General features: G+C 42.9%; 1 protein-coding gene across 1 annotated transcript in view; it reads left to right on the forward strand.

Moving 5' to 3' along the window:
• Positions 1 to 20,489, forward strand: part of ADAMTS9 (ADAM metallopeptidase with thrombospondin type 1 motif 9) — a 175,043-nt gene extending 154,554 nt beyond the window's left edge. Inside the window, exons 30-38 of the mRNA XM_019624086.1 lie at positions 1,983 to 2,177; positions 3,462 to 3,594; positions 3,810 to 3,904; positions 4,024 to 4,118; positions 4,211 to 4,344; positions 6,004 to 6,095; positions 10,391 to 10,495; positions 18,319 to 18,413; positions 20,369 to 20,489. Of these exons, the coding sequence (XP_019479631.1) occupies positions 1,983 to 2,177; positions 3,462 to 3,594; positions 3,810 to 3,904; positions 4,024 to 4,118; positions 4,211 to 4,344; positions 6,004 to 6,095; positions 10,391 to 10,495; positions 18,319 to 18,408 (939 nt within the window). The 3' untranslated portion in view covers positions 18,409 to 18,413; positions 20,369 to 20,489. The remainder of the gene's footprint in view (positions 1 to 1,982; positions 2,178 to 3,461; positions 3,595 to 3,809; positions 3,905 to 4,023; positions 4,119 to 4,210; positions 4,345 to 6,003; positions 6,096 to 10,390; positions 10,496 to 18,318; positions 18,414 to 20,368) is intronic.
• Positions 20,490 to 21,098: the final 609 nt, after the last annotated feature.

A 21,098-nucleotide genomic window follows, 5' to 3' on the forward strand; every position in this document is an offset into this window, starting at 1 on the left:
GTTACCTGGGGAGTTCTTGGTGCTCTTCTCTGCGCTCTGCCCCACCTGAATCCGAGGCGGCCCGGCCAGATCAGAAAGGTGGAGTTGCGCTGCTCCTGGCTGATGCACTTCCCTGGCCTGAAGTGTATCACTGATACAGGGAGCCCACATTCTTATTGTTCCATTTTACTTTGCTGTTATTTTCAAATTGGAAAACTAATCCACATTCATGATGTAAAAAGCACATGACCCCAAGGCAAAGAGAATCAACAGTAAACATTCCCCACCTCACCCCATTCTCCCCTCTTCGCAGATGAGCCTCCTACACTTCAAAACTCTGATCTGAAACGGATTAAGGAAGCCAGAGGCAGTCAACATTTTAATGATGCTCTGAACAGCTACTTAAGAAAATGTTCTTTCCAGATTCTTTTCAGAGATACAGAGGCCTCTTAATAAACCCTGACCATACTTGGGGCTCCACTCCCTCAGCCAATGCCTGTCTCCTACTGCACCCCACATAAAGGGCCACAGCTGCTTTTGCATCTGCTTTGCAGGGGTAAAGTTCTCAGGATTGCCTGCTCAGACGTACATTCATTTTTAAATTCGTACAAACTGAGGTCAGCGCACGCAAGCACTGGGGTAGACACTCTGAAATACCCACAGCTTGGACGGAGCATTTGTTAGGTTTCTGTCCACACATGAAACACCCCAGACTGGCCTAGAACTCCCATGGTCTGGCGCCAACTGGGTCTTCGGGCATTTAAACAGTGGCAGCCAAAGAAGGAAGAAACATACACAGAGCATATCCAGGTCTTGAGCCAACTGGAAGGGAAGGACCGGGAATGCTCTGCGTGCCTCGGGCTGGGCCTGTTCCCTCCTGCCTCCCAGACTCTTCAACAAGAGCCTTCTCCTTGGAAAAGTTACAGGAAAGGAAAGCCACGTGGCTTAAAGGAACAGCTCAAGAGACATTAGGAGAGAGTGACACTGTGGCTTGTGAGAGAGAGTAAGAACTGATAGAAGCTTTGGTCCCTCACCCCAGAAAAAGCATAACACACCACATGCTACATACTCTTTCTGGGGCTTCACCTGGCCCTCCTCAAAGACTCTTTCATCGCCAGAACCCTGATACTCTGGCTGAATTTTATGTAGCACTTTCACAGGGTATGGCCAGTTATTTGAAGTCTTTGACTAAAAATATCATCAAAACTAAATTCATTGTAATCCATATTTCTTTTAAAATAATTTATTATATAAAATACTTAGCTGGGGAGGGTGAACAGATTATAAAATAAATAATTAGATGTCCCATCACAGAAGGGAACTTTAGTAAGACATTTTTTTCCTTCTCCTTTTCTGTATTGTCTGGGTGTTTTTAAACACATTCTAATTATGACAAAATGGTTAAATGACTGCATCATTTAGAGAGAGAGAGAGAGAGAGGAGCAGAAAGGTAACATTTCAGTCAAGATATATACTAGCCTGGGAGGGAGAAGAGAGAAATAAATTAGATGGTCAGATAGGCAAGCACACCACGTTGCGTAGGAAAGGACAAGTGTCCCAAAGTCCCCTTTTGGCTAAGTGCTTGGATTTCACACTCAGCTCAGATGGGCTCTGGCTCTGCCTCCATCCCACTCGGTCACTTCTCTGATGTGATCACTGTAGGTTTGGACAGCCAGTGTGTGGGCTGTCAAGGCTGTAAACGAACCAATGACAGCTAGAGCTGCTGCTCCCTGCGTCTCCCCTTGAAATCCAGAGAAGGGGCCACTGGCTCCCACACCCATGGGGGCATCGTGGGGAGGCAGTGAGAGCACTAGATCCAGAATCTGGAAGACGTCGTCCAGGATTTTATGTCTCCTGTGTGCTGGGGGCTGCTCAAAATGCATAGCTAAGCTCATGAAGGGAGAGCTTTCTGCAGGATCAGCACACGAGGTAGAGGTCAGGAGTCTGTTGTCGGCTGCCCCTGGACACTGTTCAGCCTCTCCTCTCAACCCCTCTCTCCTCAGTGCTCAGTGACCTGTGGAAAGGGCTACAAACAAAGACTTGTCTCCTGTAGCGAGATTTATACCGGGAAGGAGAATTACGAGTACAGCTACCAAACCATCATCAACTGCCCGGGCACACAACCCCCCAGCGTCCACCCCTGCTACCTGAGGGAGTGCCCGGTCTCGGCTGCCTGGAGAATGGGCAACTGGGGTAGTGTAAGTAGATGACTGAGTTATCAAATCGGAAACCTTTCAGATCTGAAACCCCATCTAAAACATGTCCTGCCTGACTTGTCTAAGTCATTCTTCTTCTAGAAGAGCCTGGTAAAAATCAGCAGTTAGCATCTTGAAATGGGCTGATGGGAAAAGGTTTTTCTTCTTGTTTGGCAATATGGCTGACCCGGTGCTAAGCACTTGGGCTCTGTAGCCAGGCAGCCTCCCTCTGATTCCTGGTTCTGCCTCTGCCCTTGGGCATGGCACAAAACTTCTGTGTCTATATCCTCATCTGCAAAATGGGTGGTGGTGAAGACCAAATGAGTTAATACAGAAAAAGCACTCAGGGTATATGGCACATTTTAAGTTACATGTATTTTGCCACAATTTAAAAATTAAAAGGCACCTGGAACTTTGTCACTTAATAAGAGTTACAGAACTGTTAGTTGTTGCTTCTGTTGCTAAGAAGTCTGTGTGTTCTAGTCCTTCGACATTGGGAATTCTTTGTTGCATTTGGGGTGTGAGTGAGAATATTTTAAACTGGAACTGCCCTGGAAAATTGCCACAGTCCTCTAGTCCTGACTGGTCAGTGTTGCAAAGTGATCAGGTCAAAAGTGTAGGACCAGTTGAAAGTGGTTAAGGTTTGAATCCTGGCTCCACCATGACCTTGAACAAATTTTTTAACATTTGCGCCCTAATCTCCCCTCTGTGGAAACAGAATAATGGAAATACTGTCTTATAGGGTTATTGTGAAGCTTAAATGAGAAAATTATATATACCGGCAGTGCCAAAAAAAATGTATACAAGTGGACACTTCAGTCAACATTGCTCAAGCAGTAGTTCACCGTAACCAGAAGTGTCTGGACACAGATGGCAACCACTTTGAGCACCTCTTGTAATTGCAGAAGTCAAATGTGACTTGTATTTATCTTTTGTTATCAGTGTATATTATTATAATTTTAATACAGTTTTCCTTTCTTAAAATGTGTATACATTTTTGGTACCCTCTGTGTGTGTGTGTGTGTGTGTGTGTGTATATATGAATACATATGTAAGTATGTGTGTATATGGGTAGGTATAAATGTGTATATGTAAAGCTTAGCACAGACACTGGTCCACAGTACGTGCTCACTGTACGTGCTCAGTGTGCCAGCTATTTGTTTCAGCAGCATAGGGTCTGAAACGACACCCCGTACATGCCGTCAGGCCCTAGGTGCCACACCACTGGAAGCCCATGCCTCCCAAGTTCGGTGGCCACCTCACTGACTGTGCTCTCCTTATATGTAGTGCTCAGTGTCCTGTGGCGTTGGCGTGATGCACAGATCTGTGCAATGTTTAACCAATGAGGACCAGCCGAGCCATTTATGTCCCGCTGATTTGAAGCCAGAAGAAAGAAAAACGTGCCATAACACCTATAATTGTAAGTGTGCCAAGTGAAGCCATCTTTCAGGAGCATGAAAAACAGGGTTTCTCTGTGCCTTTGTTTGCCTGCCCATTTTAGAGATAAAGAATTTATTTTAAAGAAATTGTCTCCTTTGCTGAAGATCTTTAGTATGAACAGTTTAATCCCCTTCATAAGGAGATATGACACCACTTGGAGCATCACACCTCATTTTTGCATTTCATATTTTCTAGGTGAGTTACCCCAGAATTGCAAGGAGGTAAAGAAACTAAACGGTGCCAATGAAGATGGTGAATATTTCCTGATCATCAAAGGAAAGCCCCTGAAGGTGAACGTCAGATATCAGTCCTTATTTCGAAAATGTTTTTGGAGTGAGTGACCTTGGCTCTTGTCATCCCATTTCTGAGCCACCCTCCCTCCATGTGTTACTTCCGGTCTGCCTTTCAGATATTCTGTGCGGGGATGCAGTCTGACCACCCCAAGGAGTTCGTGACACTGGCCCATGGTGACTCTGAGAATTTCTCCGAGGTGTATGGGTACAGGTAGGAGAGCTCAGGCTCAGAAGAGCCCAGATGGGTAGAGATCCCTAGAAATACTTTCCCAGACTTACCAGAATGTTCTCTCTGTAATGTAGGTTGCACAACCCAACAGAATGTCCCTACAACGGGAGCCGACGTGATGACTGCCAGTGTCGGAAGGACTACACAGCAGCTGGGTTTTCCAGCTTCCAGAAAATCAGAATAGACCTGACCACCATGCAGATAATAAGTAAGTTTAGTGGGATGCCCTGTGGGAATGGATTCGTTAGTTTCTCCGCTCAGTCAGCAGACACATGCGGTGTGGTAGCTAGGGGTGAGGTCCTGGGGATGCGGAGAGGAATGAGACCAGTTGCATCTGGGCTGCCTGAGGGGAGCTGCTCCTTTTAGTTCACTGCTGTACCCCCAGGGCCTGGAAAGTACCTGGCACAGGGCAGCACTCCATCACACTTGTGATGAATGAACGAATGGAGTAAATGGAAGCATATTTAAGGGACACCATTGCACCGGGAGAATCAGAGCAGCCTCCCCAAAATATAAGACCTTGAGGTCAAGAAGCAGTTAGGCAGGCACAGGGCATCTATGTGGGCATAGCAAGGGTGGCAGCAGAAGTTATTAAGGGGGAAAAAATAGCAGGTACAAACCCCAAAACTAAGAGATTCTTGTGGCAGCAACCGCCCCTCACCCACTCCCACCAGCACACTATATACACACACAGGTGTAAAACTAATTTTATCTGATTATTGATTTAGTCAAGAAAAATGGAGCACAGAATTACCTTTTTAAAACTAGCCTGTGCGTAGGCTGATATTATTCTCTGGCCAACACTGCATTTTTGTTCTGGACATTAATCATAGGAGTGGTAAAGACAGCTCAAATATCCAAACATGTTCCCCTGAATAGAGGAAAAACAGAAATAATGAATAATTAATTTTTCCTCATTAATGTTGTATCCATAATATTACATTGCTTCCTCTTGAGGTAGATTAAACTCGATTTGCACCAAGATATTTTTAATTGCTTTCAGCTCGACCAATGAGGGCTAAGCACAGAGGGTCCACAGTTTCTTGCAGAGAAACCTCCCGCTGCCCCTGCCCAGCTAAGACCCAAGGCTTCTGCCTGCCGGGGCTGCGCGGGCCCCTTTCCCTGCAGGACTGGGGGCTCACATATCCCTCCCACCAACGTGTGCTGTGCTGTGCGGAGATTTGAGCCTCCTGTTCTCAGCTTTCCTCCTCTTCCACCTTCCCCGTTTGCAGCGCTGGTCTCAGGTGCTACAAGAGGGTTGAAAACAAGAGCATTGTTTTTATTTATTTTTTTAAACTATAAGTGAGCCCCAAACTTGAGAAGCTGCCATTAATACTTTCAAGATGTGGGTTCTAATTACTCCACCTTTTGGCAATAATAGCGCCTAGGCCACGGGAGGACAGATGAAGCCTCAGGGAATAATTCCTGAGTAGCTGGAAACGCTTTTCTGACTTATTTCCCTGGTCCTAAAACCTCGGAGGCCATACACAGGCAGTTCACCGTCATCCAGTTACACCGCTTACGCGAGGTGGTTCATGTATTTATTTATAAAGGAATCCGTTCCAAAGTCTTCTTGAACCCCCTTTTTGGCTTCCATACTGTGAGGAGACAGTCAGGGCTAGTAAAACCCAGGGACCGAGGCCCTCGGAACCGCAGACATAACGAGGGGAGAGCCAGCTCACATCTGGATCCATTTGCTTACTAATCATACTTTGGATTTTTCTTTCCTCTCTCCACTCCCTCTTATTATTTCCTTTATTATTCTTCTTCCCTTCTCTCTCCTTGTTAATATCCTGTACCCTTCCCTACCTTTTTCTCCCACTCTCACCTCTCCTCTCCCTTTAACCCTTTCTCCAAAACCCCACAGCCACTGACTTACAGTTTGCAAGGACAAGCGAAGGACACCCTGTCCCTTTTGCCACTGCTGGGGACTGCTACAGTGCCACCAAGTGCCCACAGGTATGTGCTGGGAGCCATCCCCCTTCCTAGGGATCCAAATCCCAGCCTGTCCTCGGGGTCCCTGGGCTATATCTGTTCCTGGGAATGTAATTAGATCGAGCGGCTGCTCTGGAATGCAGTTCTGCACCCAGAGCCCCACAGATGCTCACAGCTTCTAATCTAGTAATTCCACTCTTCGGAGTGTTTCCTAAGGAAATAATCACAGCTACATGCCAGACTTCACATACAGCAAAATGCATCTATTAGGATGGTAAAAATTTAGAAACAAATTAGATATTGAATAGCAAGGGCTTGGTTAAGCAAATGATGATGGTTAATAAAATGGATACTATGCAGTCAGTGACGTGCTGGTAAATGGTGAATGACTGGCTTTCCAAGGAAAAGAAAAAAAAAAAGAAAGTCCTGCTTTGTAAAAGCATTTGCCGATGTCCGATTTCCGTGGTTTAAATATCCCACTCCCACTGCCATGACTGATTTCAAGCCATCGACATTCCATCACTAAATGGAGAGCTGGGGAGAGAGACACAGTCAGCCCTCAAAAGCCAGTGCAAGTGGGCTGCAGCACACCACCATGAGCCATTAAAAACCCTATTACATGACACAGGAAAACTGTTATTCCTGCTTTATATGTCTAAGATGTGTAGCATTCAGACCAAGAACTGCAAGTTTATCATCTTCTGCTGGATTCGCTTTTCAGCAGTGCAGCCTCACTGCCCATTCTGCAATTTCACACTTTCTTGCCTCGTTAGATGTGTGGCAAGTTTCAACTTGCCTTCCGCACCATGCTGTAGTAAACAGTCTGGGCTAACCTGGTAAAGCAGTCTTTGCAAGAAGCTTTTGCAGTGAGAAGGAAAGACAAACATAACGCATTAGGTGATTCAGGATAGGAGAATTTGGCCCCAGTTTTTACTTTGGTTCTCATGAGATTTTCACAAACCTCTTGTTAAACTCTGTACCAGGAATTTCCCACTTGGCCTGTGCCCCTGCAAAAGTCTGAGCATTGGGACTGAGTGATGTGTTCAGAATCCCAGGACGGATTTACACCCAACCACAGGGACCATCCAAAGACAAACACATCTGAATTTTCCTTTCTGGAAGTGTTTTCTCAGCCCCAAGCTTTAGAAAGCATCACTAAACATTTTAGAGAAGTGAAAAGGAAGCTCTCAGGGCAGAAAGAAAATAAACAAAGGACATAATGGTACCAGGGGCCTTCCCTCCATTACCCAGGAATTGAAAACTTTTGAAGTGCAGCTTCTTTAGAGCAGTTGATGACATCAAACATCCCATTAGTACAGGTTGCATTTTAACAGCTGATAGATTAGCCAGCGCTGTCCTGCCTTTCCCAAATGTCTCAGGATTTTCTTGTCTCTGATGTGCATGTTTTGGGAAGCTTAAGTAAATAAAAGTTAATTTGCATTCATTTATTTTAATAATTTGGAGACAGATGAACTGATTGACTTGCTAAATCCTGACACTGAAGCGATTGCTAAGTGAGAAAACCCAAACCCAGTGAGAGGCTAATTTCTAATATGTTTTCCAGCTCATTCTGCAAACCATATTGGATACTTAAAGAATTCTATTTCTTAGACGTTTAATGAGCACCAGCTACATTGATGAAAGACTTGAGTTTTTCAGATCAGTTTTCCAGCAAAGGTCTGTGGAGAGCAGGATTGTGTGAGCTGCTTTGGGGCAGATGGCTCATCCTCTGACCTAGTGATGGCACAGAAGTCAAAGCAGAGGATGCCCCGTGCGACAGTCTGCTTCTTGCTTCTTCCTCCTCATCCATTGATGCTTCTTTGCAGATTTCTTTATCAGGAAGGGTGGGTTCCCCAAGAGCCTTAAGTGAAGATGTAACCAGAATATCTCTTTTTTAATCCTGATCACAGTCGATGCAGCATAATGATTATTGGTGCTGGTATTAGTAGTATTTGTTGAGTGTCTACTAGGCTTTAGCGTAGCATTTCATCCTCACGCATCCTATGAGGATGCCCCCTTTTTACAGATGAGGACGCTGAGGTGTAGAGAGGTTGGGTAACTTGCCTGACCTACATAACCAGTGGCCATTGGAGGCCGCCTTTATCGCAGGTGTGTCTGAATCCAAATCCATGACGACAGGCTTGTCTGGCTGGTCCTGTTTCCAGGCAAGATTTCTGCAGTGTTCACTCTTGTCCGAGCAGAGAACAAACTCTCTCTTTGTTTAAGGCACATCTTTCATAAACATTTCTGAGTCATCTAGTGTGTGCATGACTCTTAATTACTTTTTCTCTTTTAAACCTGCAACAGAAGGTAAGCTAAAACTCTCATGCCCTTTAGACATTGAAGACAAGGCTTTTAGGGGCAAAGATGTCCCAGACCAAAGCTAAAAGGCCATTAGGTCTTTACTCCTCCGGTAGCACTCAACCATTAGAGTGCTAATTATCAGCTCAGATGCTTGCTTAAAATGCAGATCCCCAAACCAGAAAAGGAGGAAAGAGAATGAGGAGGAACATCTGTTCCAGTTGGGTTTATCATCCACTTTCAGAGGGTAGATCCAGCTAACCGAAGGAAAGGAGTGTGCTCAGATACTGGCGGATGCTCTCGGGCTGGTAGCCAGGTCAGCAGCCTGGACCTTCTAAGAACTTTGACATTGAAGCAGATCAAGTCTACCTTCTGCCATGCAGGTGGGGACAGGCAGCCAGCATAGGACACAGGATGAGAGGGAGAAGTGAGAAGGGCAGTGTGGCATGGGCATTATGAACAGGGGTGGAGCCCTCCTCAGGGAAGAAATGATGGTGAGATAAGAAAATGGCCAGGTGGGATAATACAAAGCAGAAGCCAGTGTCTGAGGAGGCCAGGCAAAGAGGGCTTTGAGCCTCAGCATGGCCACTAGCAGCCGTTCATCTTAACAACCATTAACATCTCTATAGTGCTGTCATAAAATAAGTTCCAAAAAACATTTTTTAAATGTTTTTCACCTATTCTCCACCAGGTAATGAGTTAGTTACATTATACCATCTATCTAATCCCTCTTATTTGCAGGTCTGAAAAAGTTCATTTGTATATCAGGACCCACAAAATGAAGGCTGACCCCATGGCCTTTCCCTTGTCACAAATCTAAACCTAATTCAGCCTGAACTTAGGGAAACACCTTTCAAGGGAGCCTAACCAATCACAATCCTCCAGCTCTGCTTTAGCTAGCTTACCTCCCCCTATAAAATAGGGCAGTTATTACCTCCCACTTTACAGATGGACAAACTGAGGTTCTGAGAGGCTAGAAACTGTCCAGGGTCTCATGGCGGGTGAAAGAGCTTAATTTGCATAAACCTTATGCTGACTGGCTGTGAATCTACAACCCAGACCCCCCCCCCCTCCTTGCTTTATTATAGATGGTTTTGACAAAGCACTGGATTGTAAGGTTCAGAGAGGAAGCATTCACCCCAAGTGTGTTGGTGCGGAACATTTTTTTTTCTTTTTTTTTTTTTCTTTTTGGTGCGGAACAATTTTAACTCCGAAACTGCTTATTGTGGAGTAGGAAACCTGAAGAAGAAAATAAACTATTTCAGCTGGCTTGGTAGAATCATTTTTGAAAGAGAGAGTGAGAGAACGGGGACAGATGGCCAAAAGAGAATCTCTGCTGCACCGTCTCCTTAGAAATACATATCAAAACACCCAGGCCACGTTTCGAAAGGAACCCTGGAGCGGCCCGGGAGATGTGTGTTCCCTTGGCCGACAGGAGGCGGCCCGGGTCCCAGGTGGTCTGGAGCAGGCCACGCGCGCCCCCTGATGGCCGTCCCGGAGACCGCGCCTCTGCTTTGAAGTCCTGCCCTGCTGTGCTTAGTACGTCGAGTGCTCAGCGCCGCGGGGAGCTGAAGCCTAGGAAGCTTTGGCATTGAGATCTTGTTAGAAAAATTACACTGTAGCATTTTGTTCCTGAAGGAATCTGATAATAATGAGCAGCATCAGGATTGCTGTGTTAGGCAGGAAGAATGGCGGTGGTTGAGAGGACTTGGAAGACAGAAAAATGTGAGTTGGACTCTCACTGTATCCTGGAGAAGTTAATCACCTCTTCTGGGCCTCAGTTTCCCCATCTGTAACGAAACCCCCCTTCACAGAGCTCTTGTGAAGGTGGATGAGATGATGATTGTCAAGTTCCTGGCCCAGACCTACCCTCCCACCCCCAACAAAAACACTAATAATTAGTAATATCGTAATTATTTATTATCCTTCTCCTTTCCAAGTTACCTTGTAATTGTGTGGCCTTTGCTTTGGACGTCATGTGAACTAAAATTCTTTTTTTATTGGGTACTTAATTCCAGGGCCGTTTTAGCATCAATCTTTATGGAACCGGCCTTTCTTTAACTGATTCTGCCAGGTGGATATCACAAGGGAACTACGCGGTCTCCGACATTAAGAAGTCCCCGGTAAGGCTACCAGATACCTAGGGGATGAGGTTTTTCTCTTTGTTCCTTCTTTCTCTTCTCTCTTCCTCCACTCCCTCCCTCTGTGGTGGTGGTGCTAAAGAAACAAATGTGCTTTCCCATTTCCTCAAACCATTTTGCAAAGTGTCTGAAGATTAAGAAAATAAATCAAAAGTGAAGTGTGCATAGGTGAGTGGAGGGCACAGAGCCTTGCTTCACCCCTGGTGAATTCGTCCTCGAGGCGGGAGCCTGTGAACCATCCAGGTCATTAGAAGGATGCCTAACCAGGAAGCTGAAAGCAGTAAGAAGCCGCTGAGTGTGTATCTCAGACACCTTGCAGTTAGCCACCATGAGATTCACTTTTGTGAACTTAGGGAAAATGATATTTGTTTAAGAAAAATTGAAATACAAATGGGGATAATTTATCAGGTGAAGTTTCTGGAGCATTTGAGAAACACAAGTTCTACAATAATTAGTTTTACATGCTCTGAAATCTTGCTACTCAAGGTGTGGTCCATGTAGACCATCAGAATCACCTGGGAGATTGTTGAAAATTTAGCTTCTAGGCCCCAGAGCTTCTGAGTCAGCTTCTGCTACTGAGCAAGGTCCCCAGGTGGCTCATAAGCACAGGACAACCTAGGAAGCCCTGGTGTCAGCCTGGGTGTACATTAGAGTTACCTAGGACAGTGTAAAGTGCCGTGTATCCGGGTCCCACACAGAGTCACTGAATGGGGGTGTCTGAAGCAGGCAGAGATTGAAATTCCCCAGGTGATTCTAATGTATAACCAAGACAGAAACCACTGCCCTTCCCAGCCTTCCCTCAGAAGTGCTGAGAATGTGGGGCAGGAACCCCACCTGTGGGCAAATGGGAGACCTACCAATCCCACTTCACCCATGACCCGTGTCTCCGGGTCTCCTCAGAAATGTGAGTAGGGGAGGAAAAACAAGAGAACTGGAAAGTGGGGTGTTATTCCAAAGTAGAGTTGCAGACAAAATACAGGATGCCCAGTTAAACTTGAGTTTTCAATAAACAAGGAACATTTTTTACTATAAGCATATCCTAAACATTGCATGGGACATACTTATTCTAAAAAGTATGTGGTGTTCATCTGGTTGGGCATCCTGTGTTTTTATTTCATAAACCACACCAAAATCAGAATATAAAGAAACAGCTCAACCTAATCCATTCTGGAAAAGAAGAAACATCCAATTGTGACTTCCCAGGAAAATTTTAGTTTCCTGATCCTGTTTTTAGCTGCCAGGGTTAAATGCGTGTCTATGAAAAAAACTCTCTCGGGTCTCCATCTAAACCAGTCAACTATCTCTAATCTGATTGATTGCTCATAAATTAATCATTACATATTTTTCCTTGCACTGAAAGGAATGAAGATCACTGACAGAGAGACAGCATGCGTGCTTTAGAATGTGCCCTGAAATTGTAATATTCTTCCTATTCCTGTCCTCCATTGTCCATATATTACGTTTTGGTGACTCAGAGGAACCACAACAGAAAAACGTAACTGCCCTAAACATGGTCAAACACGAAGCATGATTATGTAGGAAACCATCTATGTAGACTGTGTAACATTAAGTTTCAATTCTATTTGTCAGCCATTGTCAATATTGCAGTTTTACTCATGAAACTAAAAATAATTACAGCCGGGAGCGCCACCTTGTGGAGACTATGGTTACTACCCTGCCGAGATCAAGACTTGGGGAAGTCTCACCGGTGCTGGGGGAGTTGGTTCCACAATTGACTGTCAGCATTTCTTTCTTTCTTTCTTTCTTTCTTTTTTAATCTTGTTGTTTTATGACAGCCCAGAGAACCTGAGCTCAAAATTAATCTCCAGCCTCTGCTGAGCATTCCTTCAGCATCCCTGGGAGCCAGGACTCAGCAGTTTCTAGCTCCTGGCAGCCCCTAGGAAGGCCGCTCTGCATGCCTGACCTGCTGTGCAGCCCATGAAGCGGCATCCCCTAGGGATGGCGCCACTGAAAATAGGCCTCCGCAGCCAAAGGCATTTGGAAAAAGAATTGTCTATTTTATTTCCTTCTTTAAGAGTCACAGTAAGCATTGCTATAGTAGAAGTTGGAATAAGTATACAGGAGTGAAACCTGTGTGACTTTATTGAAACCATCATTCCACTAAATCAGTGGTTCTCAAACTTGACTGTACATTAGCACCGCCCCCAGGACTGCCTGAAACACAGCCAGCTGGGGGAGGCCCAGGATGAACATGTCCCACCGTTTCCCAGGTGTGCTGATGCCCCTGGGACCACATTTTGAGACCCACTGACCTAAATTAAACCAACCACACAACCTTCTTTTCAAAGTTGGACCTTAAAATTTACCCGAGTAACCAGTGTTCTGTGGAGCACACTTGGAGAACTGGGCAGTGCCCTGCTCTCAACATTCTCTCCACCATCTTGCCCCGAGGGACTGAGGCCCCCCTAAGTCATAATTCTCTCCTCTCCACACAGCCCTGCTTTGATTCAGCTCTCAAATAATCATCCCTCACCTTCCTTCACTTTTCTACTGGGAGCTACAGAGGGAAAAACACAATGAAAACCTTAATTTCCCAAACCTGGTTGGAAATAAAATGTTTTCCCCAAGCAAAACTAAAGGACAATTTTACCCTGAATGACTAGAATTGTCCTTTAGTTTTACAAGGATGCTGTCTCACCATCAGAAACAAAACCGGTAAAAATAAGTCTCCATGTCAGGTTCACTGTTGGCCCCTGTGTGTATGACGGGAAGCATGCTTCTCCTTGTCTCACATAATAAGAAGAGTAGAAGGTCAGGGGACTGCAGCCAGGGCTGAGGCTGAGCCTGGGCCCGAGCCCGGACCCAGCTGGTCGCCACAGCACCATGTGGCTTTTGTCCACGTGGGCTCCCAGCCCAGCTGGGAGTGAGGCATGTGGGACACCCCCTTGACCCAGGGGTGGACTTCGAGGCAAATGCTTTAGCTGCACCTGCTTGACTCAGAGACCAACGAGTGAGTAAATACTCCGCTTGTGTGCGAGGGGCAGACGGCCAGAACGGGGAGCATGGCACCCATGTTGAAGTTCTGAGCTCCCCTGCCAGTGACGTTCCATGCACCCTCAACTCACAAATGTGCTCAGGGTACGAAAGGACCTTCAGCCCCACCCAGAGTTCCTGGCAGCACCACGTGCCCCATTCTCAGAGCTGCTATGTGGCCTTCTCTCCAGGAGAAGGGTTTGGAACAGCTTTCAGACCTGGGCAGAGTAAAGGGAGATTCCACCAAGTATAAAAATCATACTGCAGACCAGTAGAGTAAAGTTATATTTTATATATATGTACTTTTTATTCTGTACCTTCCTATAGAAACTAGATAACGTTTTTACATATACTCATTGACGAGGGTTGTATTGGGAAAATATATGTGCATACATACTATGTTTTATGGGCATTTTCACCACTAGAACTCTCCAAACAACTGTAAGTAAGCACCTTCAATCCAAGATGTGCTGGTTTCCCTAAATCACATGAGCCAACCTCCCCTGCTCGTACTGAGAAAAACAGAGAAATTAGGGAAAAGTGTGAAATATAAACTGTTCTTGATGGAGCAGTCATTCATTTTAATTATATATAAGAGCTCAACCTAAGCTAACAAAATATTCATTGGAAGACTTTTAGAAAGCTTATTTTAATGAAGAAATAAACATGATTTACAATTAGTGTTTCATTGTAGGTGAGTGGGAGCTTCTCAAATGCTGGAAAACACACCTTTTTCTCTGAAATAGGCTATTTCAATGACAATCATGTTTACACTATGCATTTCTTCAGTATGTTTTTTTTATCCTGTAGTAAAAATGATAAGTTTTAGCTCAGCCTTTATCTAAATCAAATTAACAGAGTCCCTATTAATGAAATAACATGAACATTGCAAAGTCATTATCAGTGATTTTATAATTACACAGACTTTTCTTCATCTCCATGAGAACAGGCAATAATGGAGACCCACATACAAAAATGCGTTTATGATAGTAACAACTAATATTTATTGAGCATGAATATTAGGCCAAGTACTAGGCGAAGCACTTTGCATGCATTCTTTCATTTACAGCAAACCTATGAAGGGAAACTAATATTATCCCCATTTTACAGTTGCACCAGAAAACTGAGGCTTAAAAAGTTTATTTAAAGATGCAGTACAAGCCCCAGGCAGCCTGATTCAGGTTATCTCACTGCTGCGTCAGGAGACAGTTTGGGTAAAGCATAAGCTTCAATGAGACAGAAGACATTTGTAACATACCAGTATCTTTAAGGCCACCAGACCAATACTTCAGCCTGGGGAGGAGGTTCCTGGGGAGGGGTTGGTCTGGCACCAAAGCCAGTTGGTGGTGTCAGACTAGCTGCAGAACTGACGTGGGCCCCTAAAACCAGGAACGAGTAGAGTGATGATAGAAATCAGCCTCCCAACTCAGTCATACTCATAATCAAAGGCATGCAAATTTAAAAAAAACAAAAAACTATTTTGTTCTCTTTATTTGTTAATTTGGCAAAGTTTTTCTTGTTCTTCCCCCCCCCCCAAAAAAAAAGATTACATTATTTGCAAGAGACTTTCACAGTTTGGTCATCAGGAACCAATTGTTCATGCCCTTTGACTCAGTTGTGGGAATATAGCCCAAAGATATCCTGAAATACAGGCATAGATACGATCCATCACAGTGTTGTTCCCAGTAGTGGAATATGTGAAACATCTAAAATGCCAAACATTGTGCAGGAATGGAAGGGAGGGTGCCTAACATGACATGGTAAATTTACACAATGGGATATTATGCCACAATTCAACAAGGAGTTCTTCACAGCATGGTGAAGTGTTAGGGAAACTAATCGGCAGAGCAGCCTGAATTGCAGGTTAAAAAAAAAGTGTACTTCAGCTTCAACCTCTTTCATTGATTCATTCATTCATTTAACAAATGTGTATTTAGTATCACCCTGAGCCATGCACTGTGCTAAGTTCTGGAGACTCTTGGATTTTAACAAGACAACATTGTTGTTGCCAACAAGGGGCTTATGTTCTAGCAGAAAGACAGATGTAAAGAAAGAATTACCTAACTTGACAGTGTGCTGTGTAGCAGGTAACTGGGTCAGGAATATATCTCACAGGAAGTGGCCTCTGGGCTGGGTTCTGAAAAATTTACCAGTTAAAAGTTAGGGTTGTCCAGTGCACATGGAGAAGGAGAGGAGAGGAAGAGAGCGCCAGGTAGAAGAATGGTATGTGCAAAGGCTCTGCGTTGTAAGGGACATATCAGAAAACAACCCAAGACGTTCAAGGGTAGGGGTGTAGAGCGACAGGATGGTATCTGGAGAGGCTGACAGGGATGCGTCACACAAGACTTTAGATCAGGGATTGGAAAACGTTTTCTGTAAAGGACCAGATAGTAGATATTTTGCTGGCCAACACGCAAAAATCAATGCTATTATTTATGTATTTATATGACAAGAGTGAAAATGAATTTGCACAAAATTGTCATTGATTAAATTTAAAATAATAATGAGTGTAAGTTTTTTTTGTAATACAGATCTACCAATGAGAAGAATACAATATTGGAAGATGGTAACGTTTTGCTTAATTAGTGTTCTCTGTTATCTAAATTGATAATAAATATTTATCTGTAAATGCTGATTGGAGATGAGATTTTCTGTATTTCATCTTTATAAATGTTTTTTTACACAAATAGGTGTTGCCAAACACTGATATAGTCCACAGTCATATAATTTTAATTGAGCATATTCATGCCTTGGCAAGCATTTTTTAAATTCTATTAGATTTTTTTCTCTTGATATTTACTTTTTAACATGTCACTGCACTGCCGATTAATCACTTGCAATTGAAGGTGAGATGGAAGCTCTTCAATTGCTTCATTAAATGGATTTTGCTGTATGAACATTTCCTTTGCACTTACATCAAAGTACAAAAAAAGGCTGCTGGAACTGCAGTTCAAGTTGGAAAACATCTCCACCATAAATTTATGTGGAATGGAGATGTACCTTCTTGTTTTAACTTTTAACAGAATGGGAAGTTCATAAAATGGCTTAATATTATTTATGATTCAAACAATGTTAGTTGTTACTGAAATAACTTTACCACAGTATAAGTTTTGTCTGTAAGTGGCAGTTTAGCCTTGTGATTTTAGGTTCAATTCCTTAAGAAATATCAAATCTGTAGCAAAAGCTAATGTCCAAAGCCATTGAGTATTCAATTACACTGATTGAAAGCAATTCTTCTTGTTCAGAAAAATGTTAATCCCAACCCTGAGCCCAAAAACTCACAATAAAACTTTACCTCTGCTAAGTCATCAAACTGCTGTATGGTAGGACAAGTCAGGGTATTCATCTCCTACTTCTGACAAAAATTTACAAAACTAATGATGGTTAAGTTCATGATACCAAAAGAAGTTCACCATTAACAACACTCCAGGCTCTGTAAAACCTGATAGATATGAATATTTTCCACAAAGCACCTACTGATGAATAAATGTAGTGAATAATCATAGGCTTTAAACATCTGACGTTTTCACAAGCTTTGTAAATTTGACCAACTAAAGCTTTTTTCTGCTCCCACAGATTTTTTACCACTATCAGTTGTCTTAACAGATTCCACTTCAGTTGCTCTGCACTTGTGTTTTCTCAACCTCTTTAAAATTTTCTTGCCTGAACTTGTTGCACACAGACTCTTCAGAGAAGCTAATTCTTTAGTCACTTCAGACTCAGCATTGTCTCCTCAAATAAGTGACAACATCAGTATCAGTAATATCTGTCAGTTTATGAAGAGCCAGAGAAAGCCATTCACAATTAGTTGCCTAGTTTTTTAATTGATTATTGATGTTGCTCCCAATATCATTAACTTCTCAAGCAACTGTTCTTGCCGAAAGGATAATAGTCTTGAGCTTATTTTCTTTGGACACATTTCTTCAGCTGTTACAATTAAGCAAGATTTTAACTCTCCTTGGGTAAACTGTTTTCCTTGCTTGATTAATAAATGATCCACTTGGAACTTACTCATTTTCTTTTTTTCTTTTTATTCATTTTTATTTTTGTGAGAAATTATGGTGATGTATTCCTTCTTCAATTTTCTAAATTTCTGATCATTGCTTTCCTAAAATTGTGATGAATGCTGAGTTTGGTAATGTTGGTGTATATTGTATTTTTTTCTACCAGAGCTATAGTGTCATCCCATGAAAAACACAATGCTTTGCCATCTAAACTTGATAATAGAATAACCTACATGCCACTGTACCTTAAAAGTGCAATTTTCAAAGTCCACTTTTCTGGTTTCAGCATGATGGTATATGCCGGTAAAAAGCAAAATGTTATGACAGCAATATGCATGGTACTCGAAACACTGTCAAAACAGTATCACTGAGATTTGGAGTGTGCTGAGTAGCAGTGTGAATCAATGAGAGCTGTCACAACTACTTAGTCCCGATATTGTAGCATGAAAGCAGCCATAGACATTAATTAGGTAAATAAATGAACATGGCTGTGTTCTAATAAAACTTTATCGATGGACACTGAAATTTGCATTTCGTAAAATTTTCACGTCAAGAAATATTATTTTTGGTTTACTTCTTCTCAGCCATTTAAAAATGTAAACACTATTCTTGACATGTGGGCCATACAAAAAGAGGTGACACGCTTGACTGAGCCCACCGACCATAGTTCATCAACCTCTGCTTTACACCATGGTGAAGACATTGGGCTCTGCTTCTGTTCAAAAGGCCTGCCTCCTGTGTGTGCAAGAATGGTTTCTTAAAAACATTAGCCAAACAGGTAGTCTAAGATCATGCATCTCCTTGCAGGATGGCACCCGTGTCATAGGGAAATGCGGTGGTTACTGTGGAAAATGTACACCATCCTCTGGCACTGGCCTGGAGGTTCGAGTTTTATAGTTAAGGTAAGTAAATCCTATGTTTTTCTACCTATCTATTTCTATCTATCTATCTATCTACCTACCTACCTACCTATCCTATCTGCCTATCTGCCTATCTCCTTTCTGTAGCCTGATGATTAGCAAATGTGGTCAGGTTCTTTGCTCCCCAGACAGCTGACTGTTAAGCATCTTGAGTCTGACTCAGTACTATTTTCCTGTATGCTCATCTGGCATCACATGACAGAGGCCATCTGTCCTCCACCCTGGAGGTGTCTAGGCTTCCTGCTCAGATTCCTCTGCAGTGCTGATTTAAAATGCTGCTTACAGGGATGGATCTCTAGAGGTCCTGTTTCATTAGGTCTCTGGTAGATCCAGGAATCTCCATTACAAAGAATTCTGATGCAGGTGACTTACAGATCAACCTCTGTGAAATACCGGCTAGGAGTATCATAACAATACTATTAAGGGCATTCACTGAGTCCTGACTATATGTCAGGCCCCATGCTGAACACTCTGAAGGCATTATTTCATTGAATCCTCACAAGAAAGCCACAAGATGGGGCTGTTATCCTCATTTTACAGATGGAAGCTGAGGCTCCCAACAGTTAAGTAGCTTGCCTATGGGTGCTGAATTCCCTTGGCAGAACCCTGGAATGGCTTACACTAAAGCCACTGCTCACTTCCTGCACTGTTGTACACACTTCAAACTCACAGTGTGAGCTAAGAACCAGCACAATCAGCATCACCTGAGAACTTGCTGAAAATGCAGACTCTCAGGCCCCACCCCAGACCTATGAAATCAGGATCTATATTTCAACAAATCCACAGGAGAGACATACATGTTTGACAACCCCTGGCCTAACTGCAGTATGCCAGCAAGTGCTTCCTCTGCCGAGCAGAGGACTAAATCCGTCACTCTTTCTCGCCCCAGTGCCTTCCTACGAGAGTTGAACCCAGCCAACTCCTGTGACCCCCCCCACTACAACTTTCTTCACAACTTTCCCACAGCCCATTACCCTGTAAAGCTCTTCAAGATCCTGACAGGATGCCTATTTGACAGTTATGAATCAGTATTTCAATGTTTAATTAAACAGCTATGTTCAAATTTATGATCTTAAATTAGGATTATTTCCATTGCAAGAGGCAACAGAAAGAAAGGAAATTTATTGTTGTAAGTAACTGAGACGTCCAAGCAGTGGGCTAGCTTTAGGCATGGCTGGGTCCAGAGGCTCACACAGAGTCATCAGGACTCTTCCTGTTTCCATGGATCAGCAATGCTTGTCTCTTAAATGGCTCCCTCCTCAGGCAGATCACCTCCCCCACACCATAGCCCCTGGCCGCTCTGGCTTACCTCATCCTTAGAGCTCATGGTCCCAAGTAAATGCTCACCTTCCGGATTCCATTCTGCACAAGAACTCTGGCTCTGATTGGGCCACATGGCCACTTTTGAACTAATCACAGTGTCCAGGAACCGGAGATCATGGATTCAACGACAGTCATGGGATTAAAAGCTTCATTTGGAATAGAGGTGGTTCCCAAAGAACAAGATGGGGTTTGCTATCAGAAACAGGGAGATGGGATAAAGGCAGGCAAAGTCAGCAGCTACCCACGAGAGAGCCCTATTATATATGTAGTTTATATATTTTATATATATATTAACATAATTTTTTGTTCATATTAAAATTTGAGTAGTTTTTATACATACTATTTACATGTGTGTATAGAGAAAAGACTAGAAGGAAATATACCAATATTTGAAGTCTATTATCTCAGATGGGAGATTTCAGGCTAGTGTTTTATTATTCTTTATACTCCCTGAAATGTACATATTTCTTATAGCAAACATACTTTTAAAATCTAAAGAAAATAGTAAGTGCTGTTTTTAAATTCTGTATGTAAAAATGTAAGGATTACCTACTCTTGACTTATGGCGTCTGAGACAGAAGATTTACATTTCTTGGTTGGTTGGTTTTTTTCAGGTGCTCTGAAGAGGAAGCCATGATGGAATGGATGAAGGATAGTAATGCAATACCTCCACCTTAAATCTGTGTGAGTGTGTATGTGTGTGTGTGTGTGTGTGTGTGTGTGCGTGTGTGTGTGTATGTGTGTGTGAACTTGTACGCTTGTGTGTGTGTACATATGCATATATATACATATATACACACACATGTATCTGTATATGTGTGTGTATATATGTGGAATATCCTAATGATGTAAAGTTTAATATTTATGTTTGAAATTATTTATTGTGATGTAATATTTTTGTACGTAAAATGATTCTATTATGACTGCCTTTTGCATTATTTTGTCCCTTGCAGTCAGACCACTGCATTTTACGTACTCTACATTATATGTAGTCTTTGACAAAAGTGATCCTTCATTATCACGGTACCCTATTGTTTACTTTCTATCTGTATATTTTTATTATTACTTTTTTTAAATTGTAATTTGTGTTTTAAAACAATCTAACCGCCATCAAGGTGCTACAAGGGTATATTTTTGGCATTTCTAGGAAAGCATCATTAGCCAATAAAGAATTTTGTGATGTCACAGATTGTACCAGCTATTAAGTATGATAAGTATCTATTTAGTTTCATGTGATCTCTGGGAAAAAAAATTGATGCCTTGGTGCTAATATTATATGTATTTAAGTGATCTTCAGACTCAGAAATGTAAGCACATTTAATAAAAGGGAACAATGGAAGGACA

This window comes from Hipposideros armiger, unplaced genomic scaffold (assembly GCF_001890085.2).
Source record: "Hipposideros armiger isolate ML-2016 unplaced genomic scaffold, ASM189008v1 scaffold_578, whole genome shotgun sequence".
Taxonomy (NCBI): domain Eukaryota; kingdom Metazoa; phylum Chordata; class Mammalia; order Chiroptera; family Hipposideridae; genus Hipposideros; species Hipposideros armiger.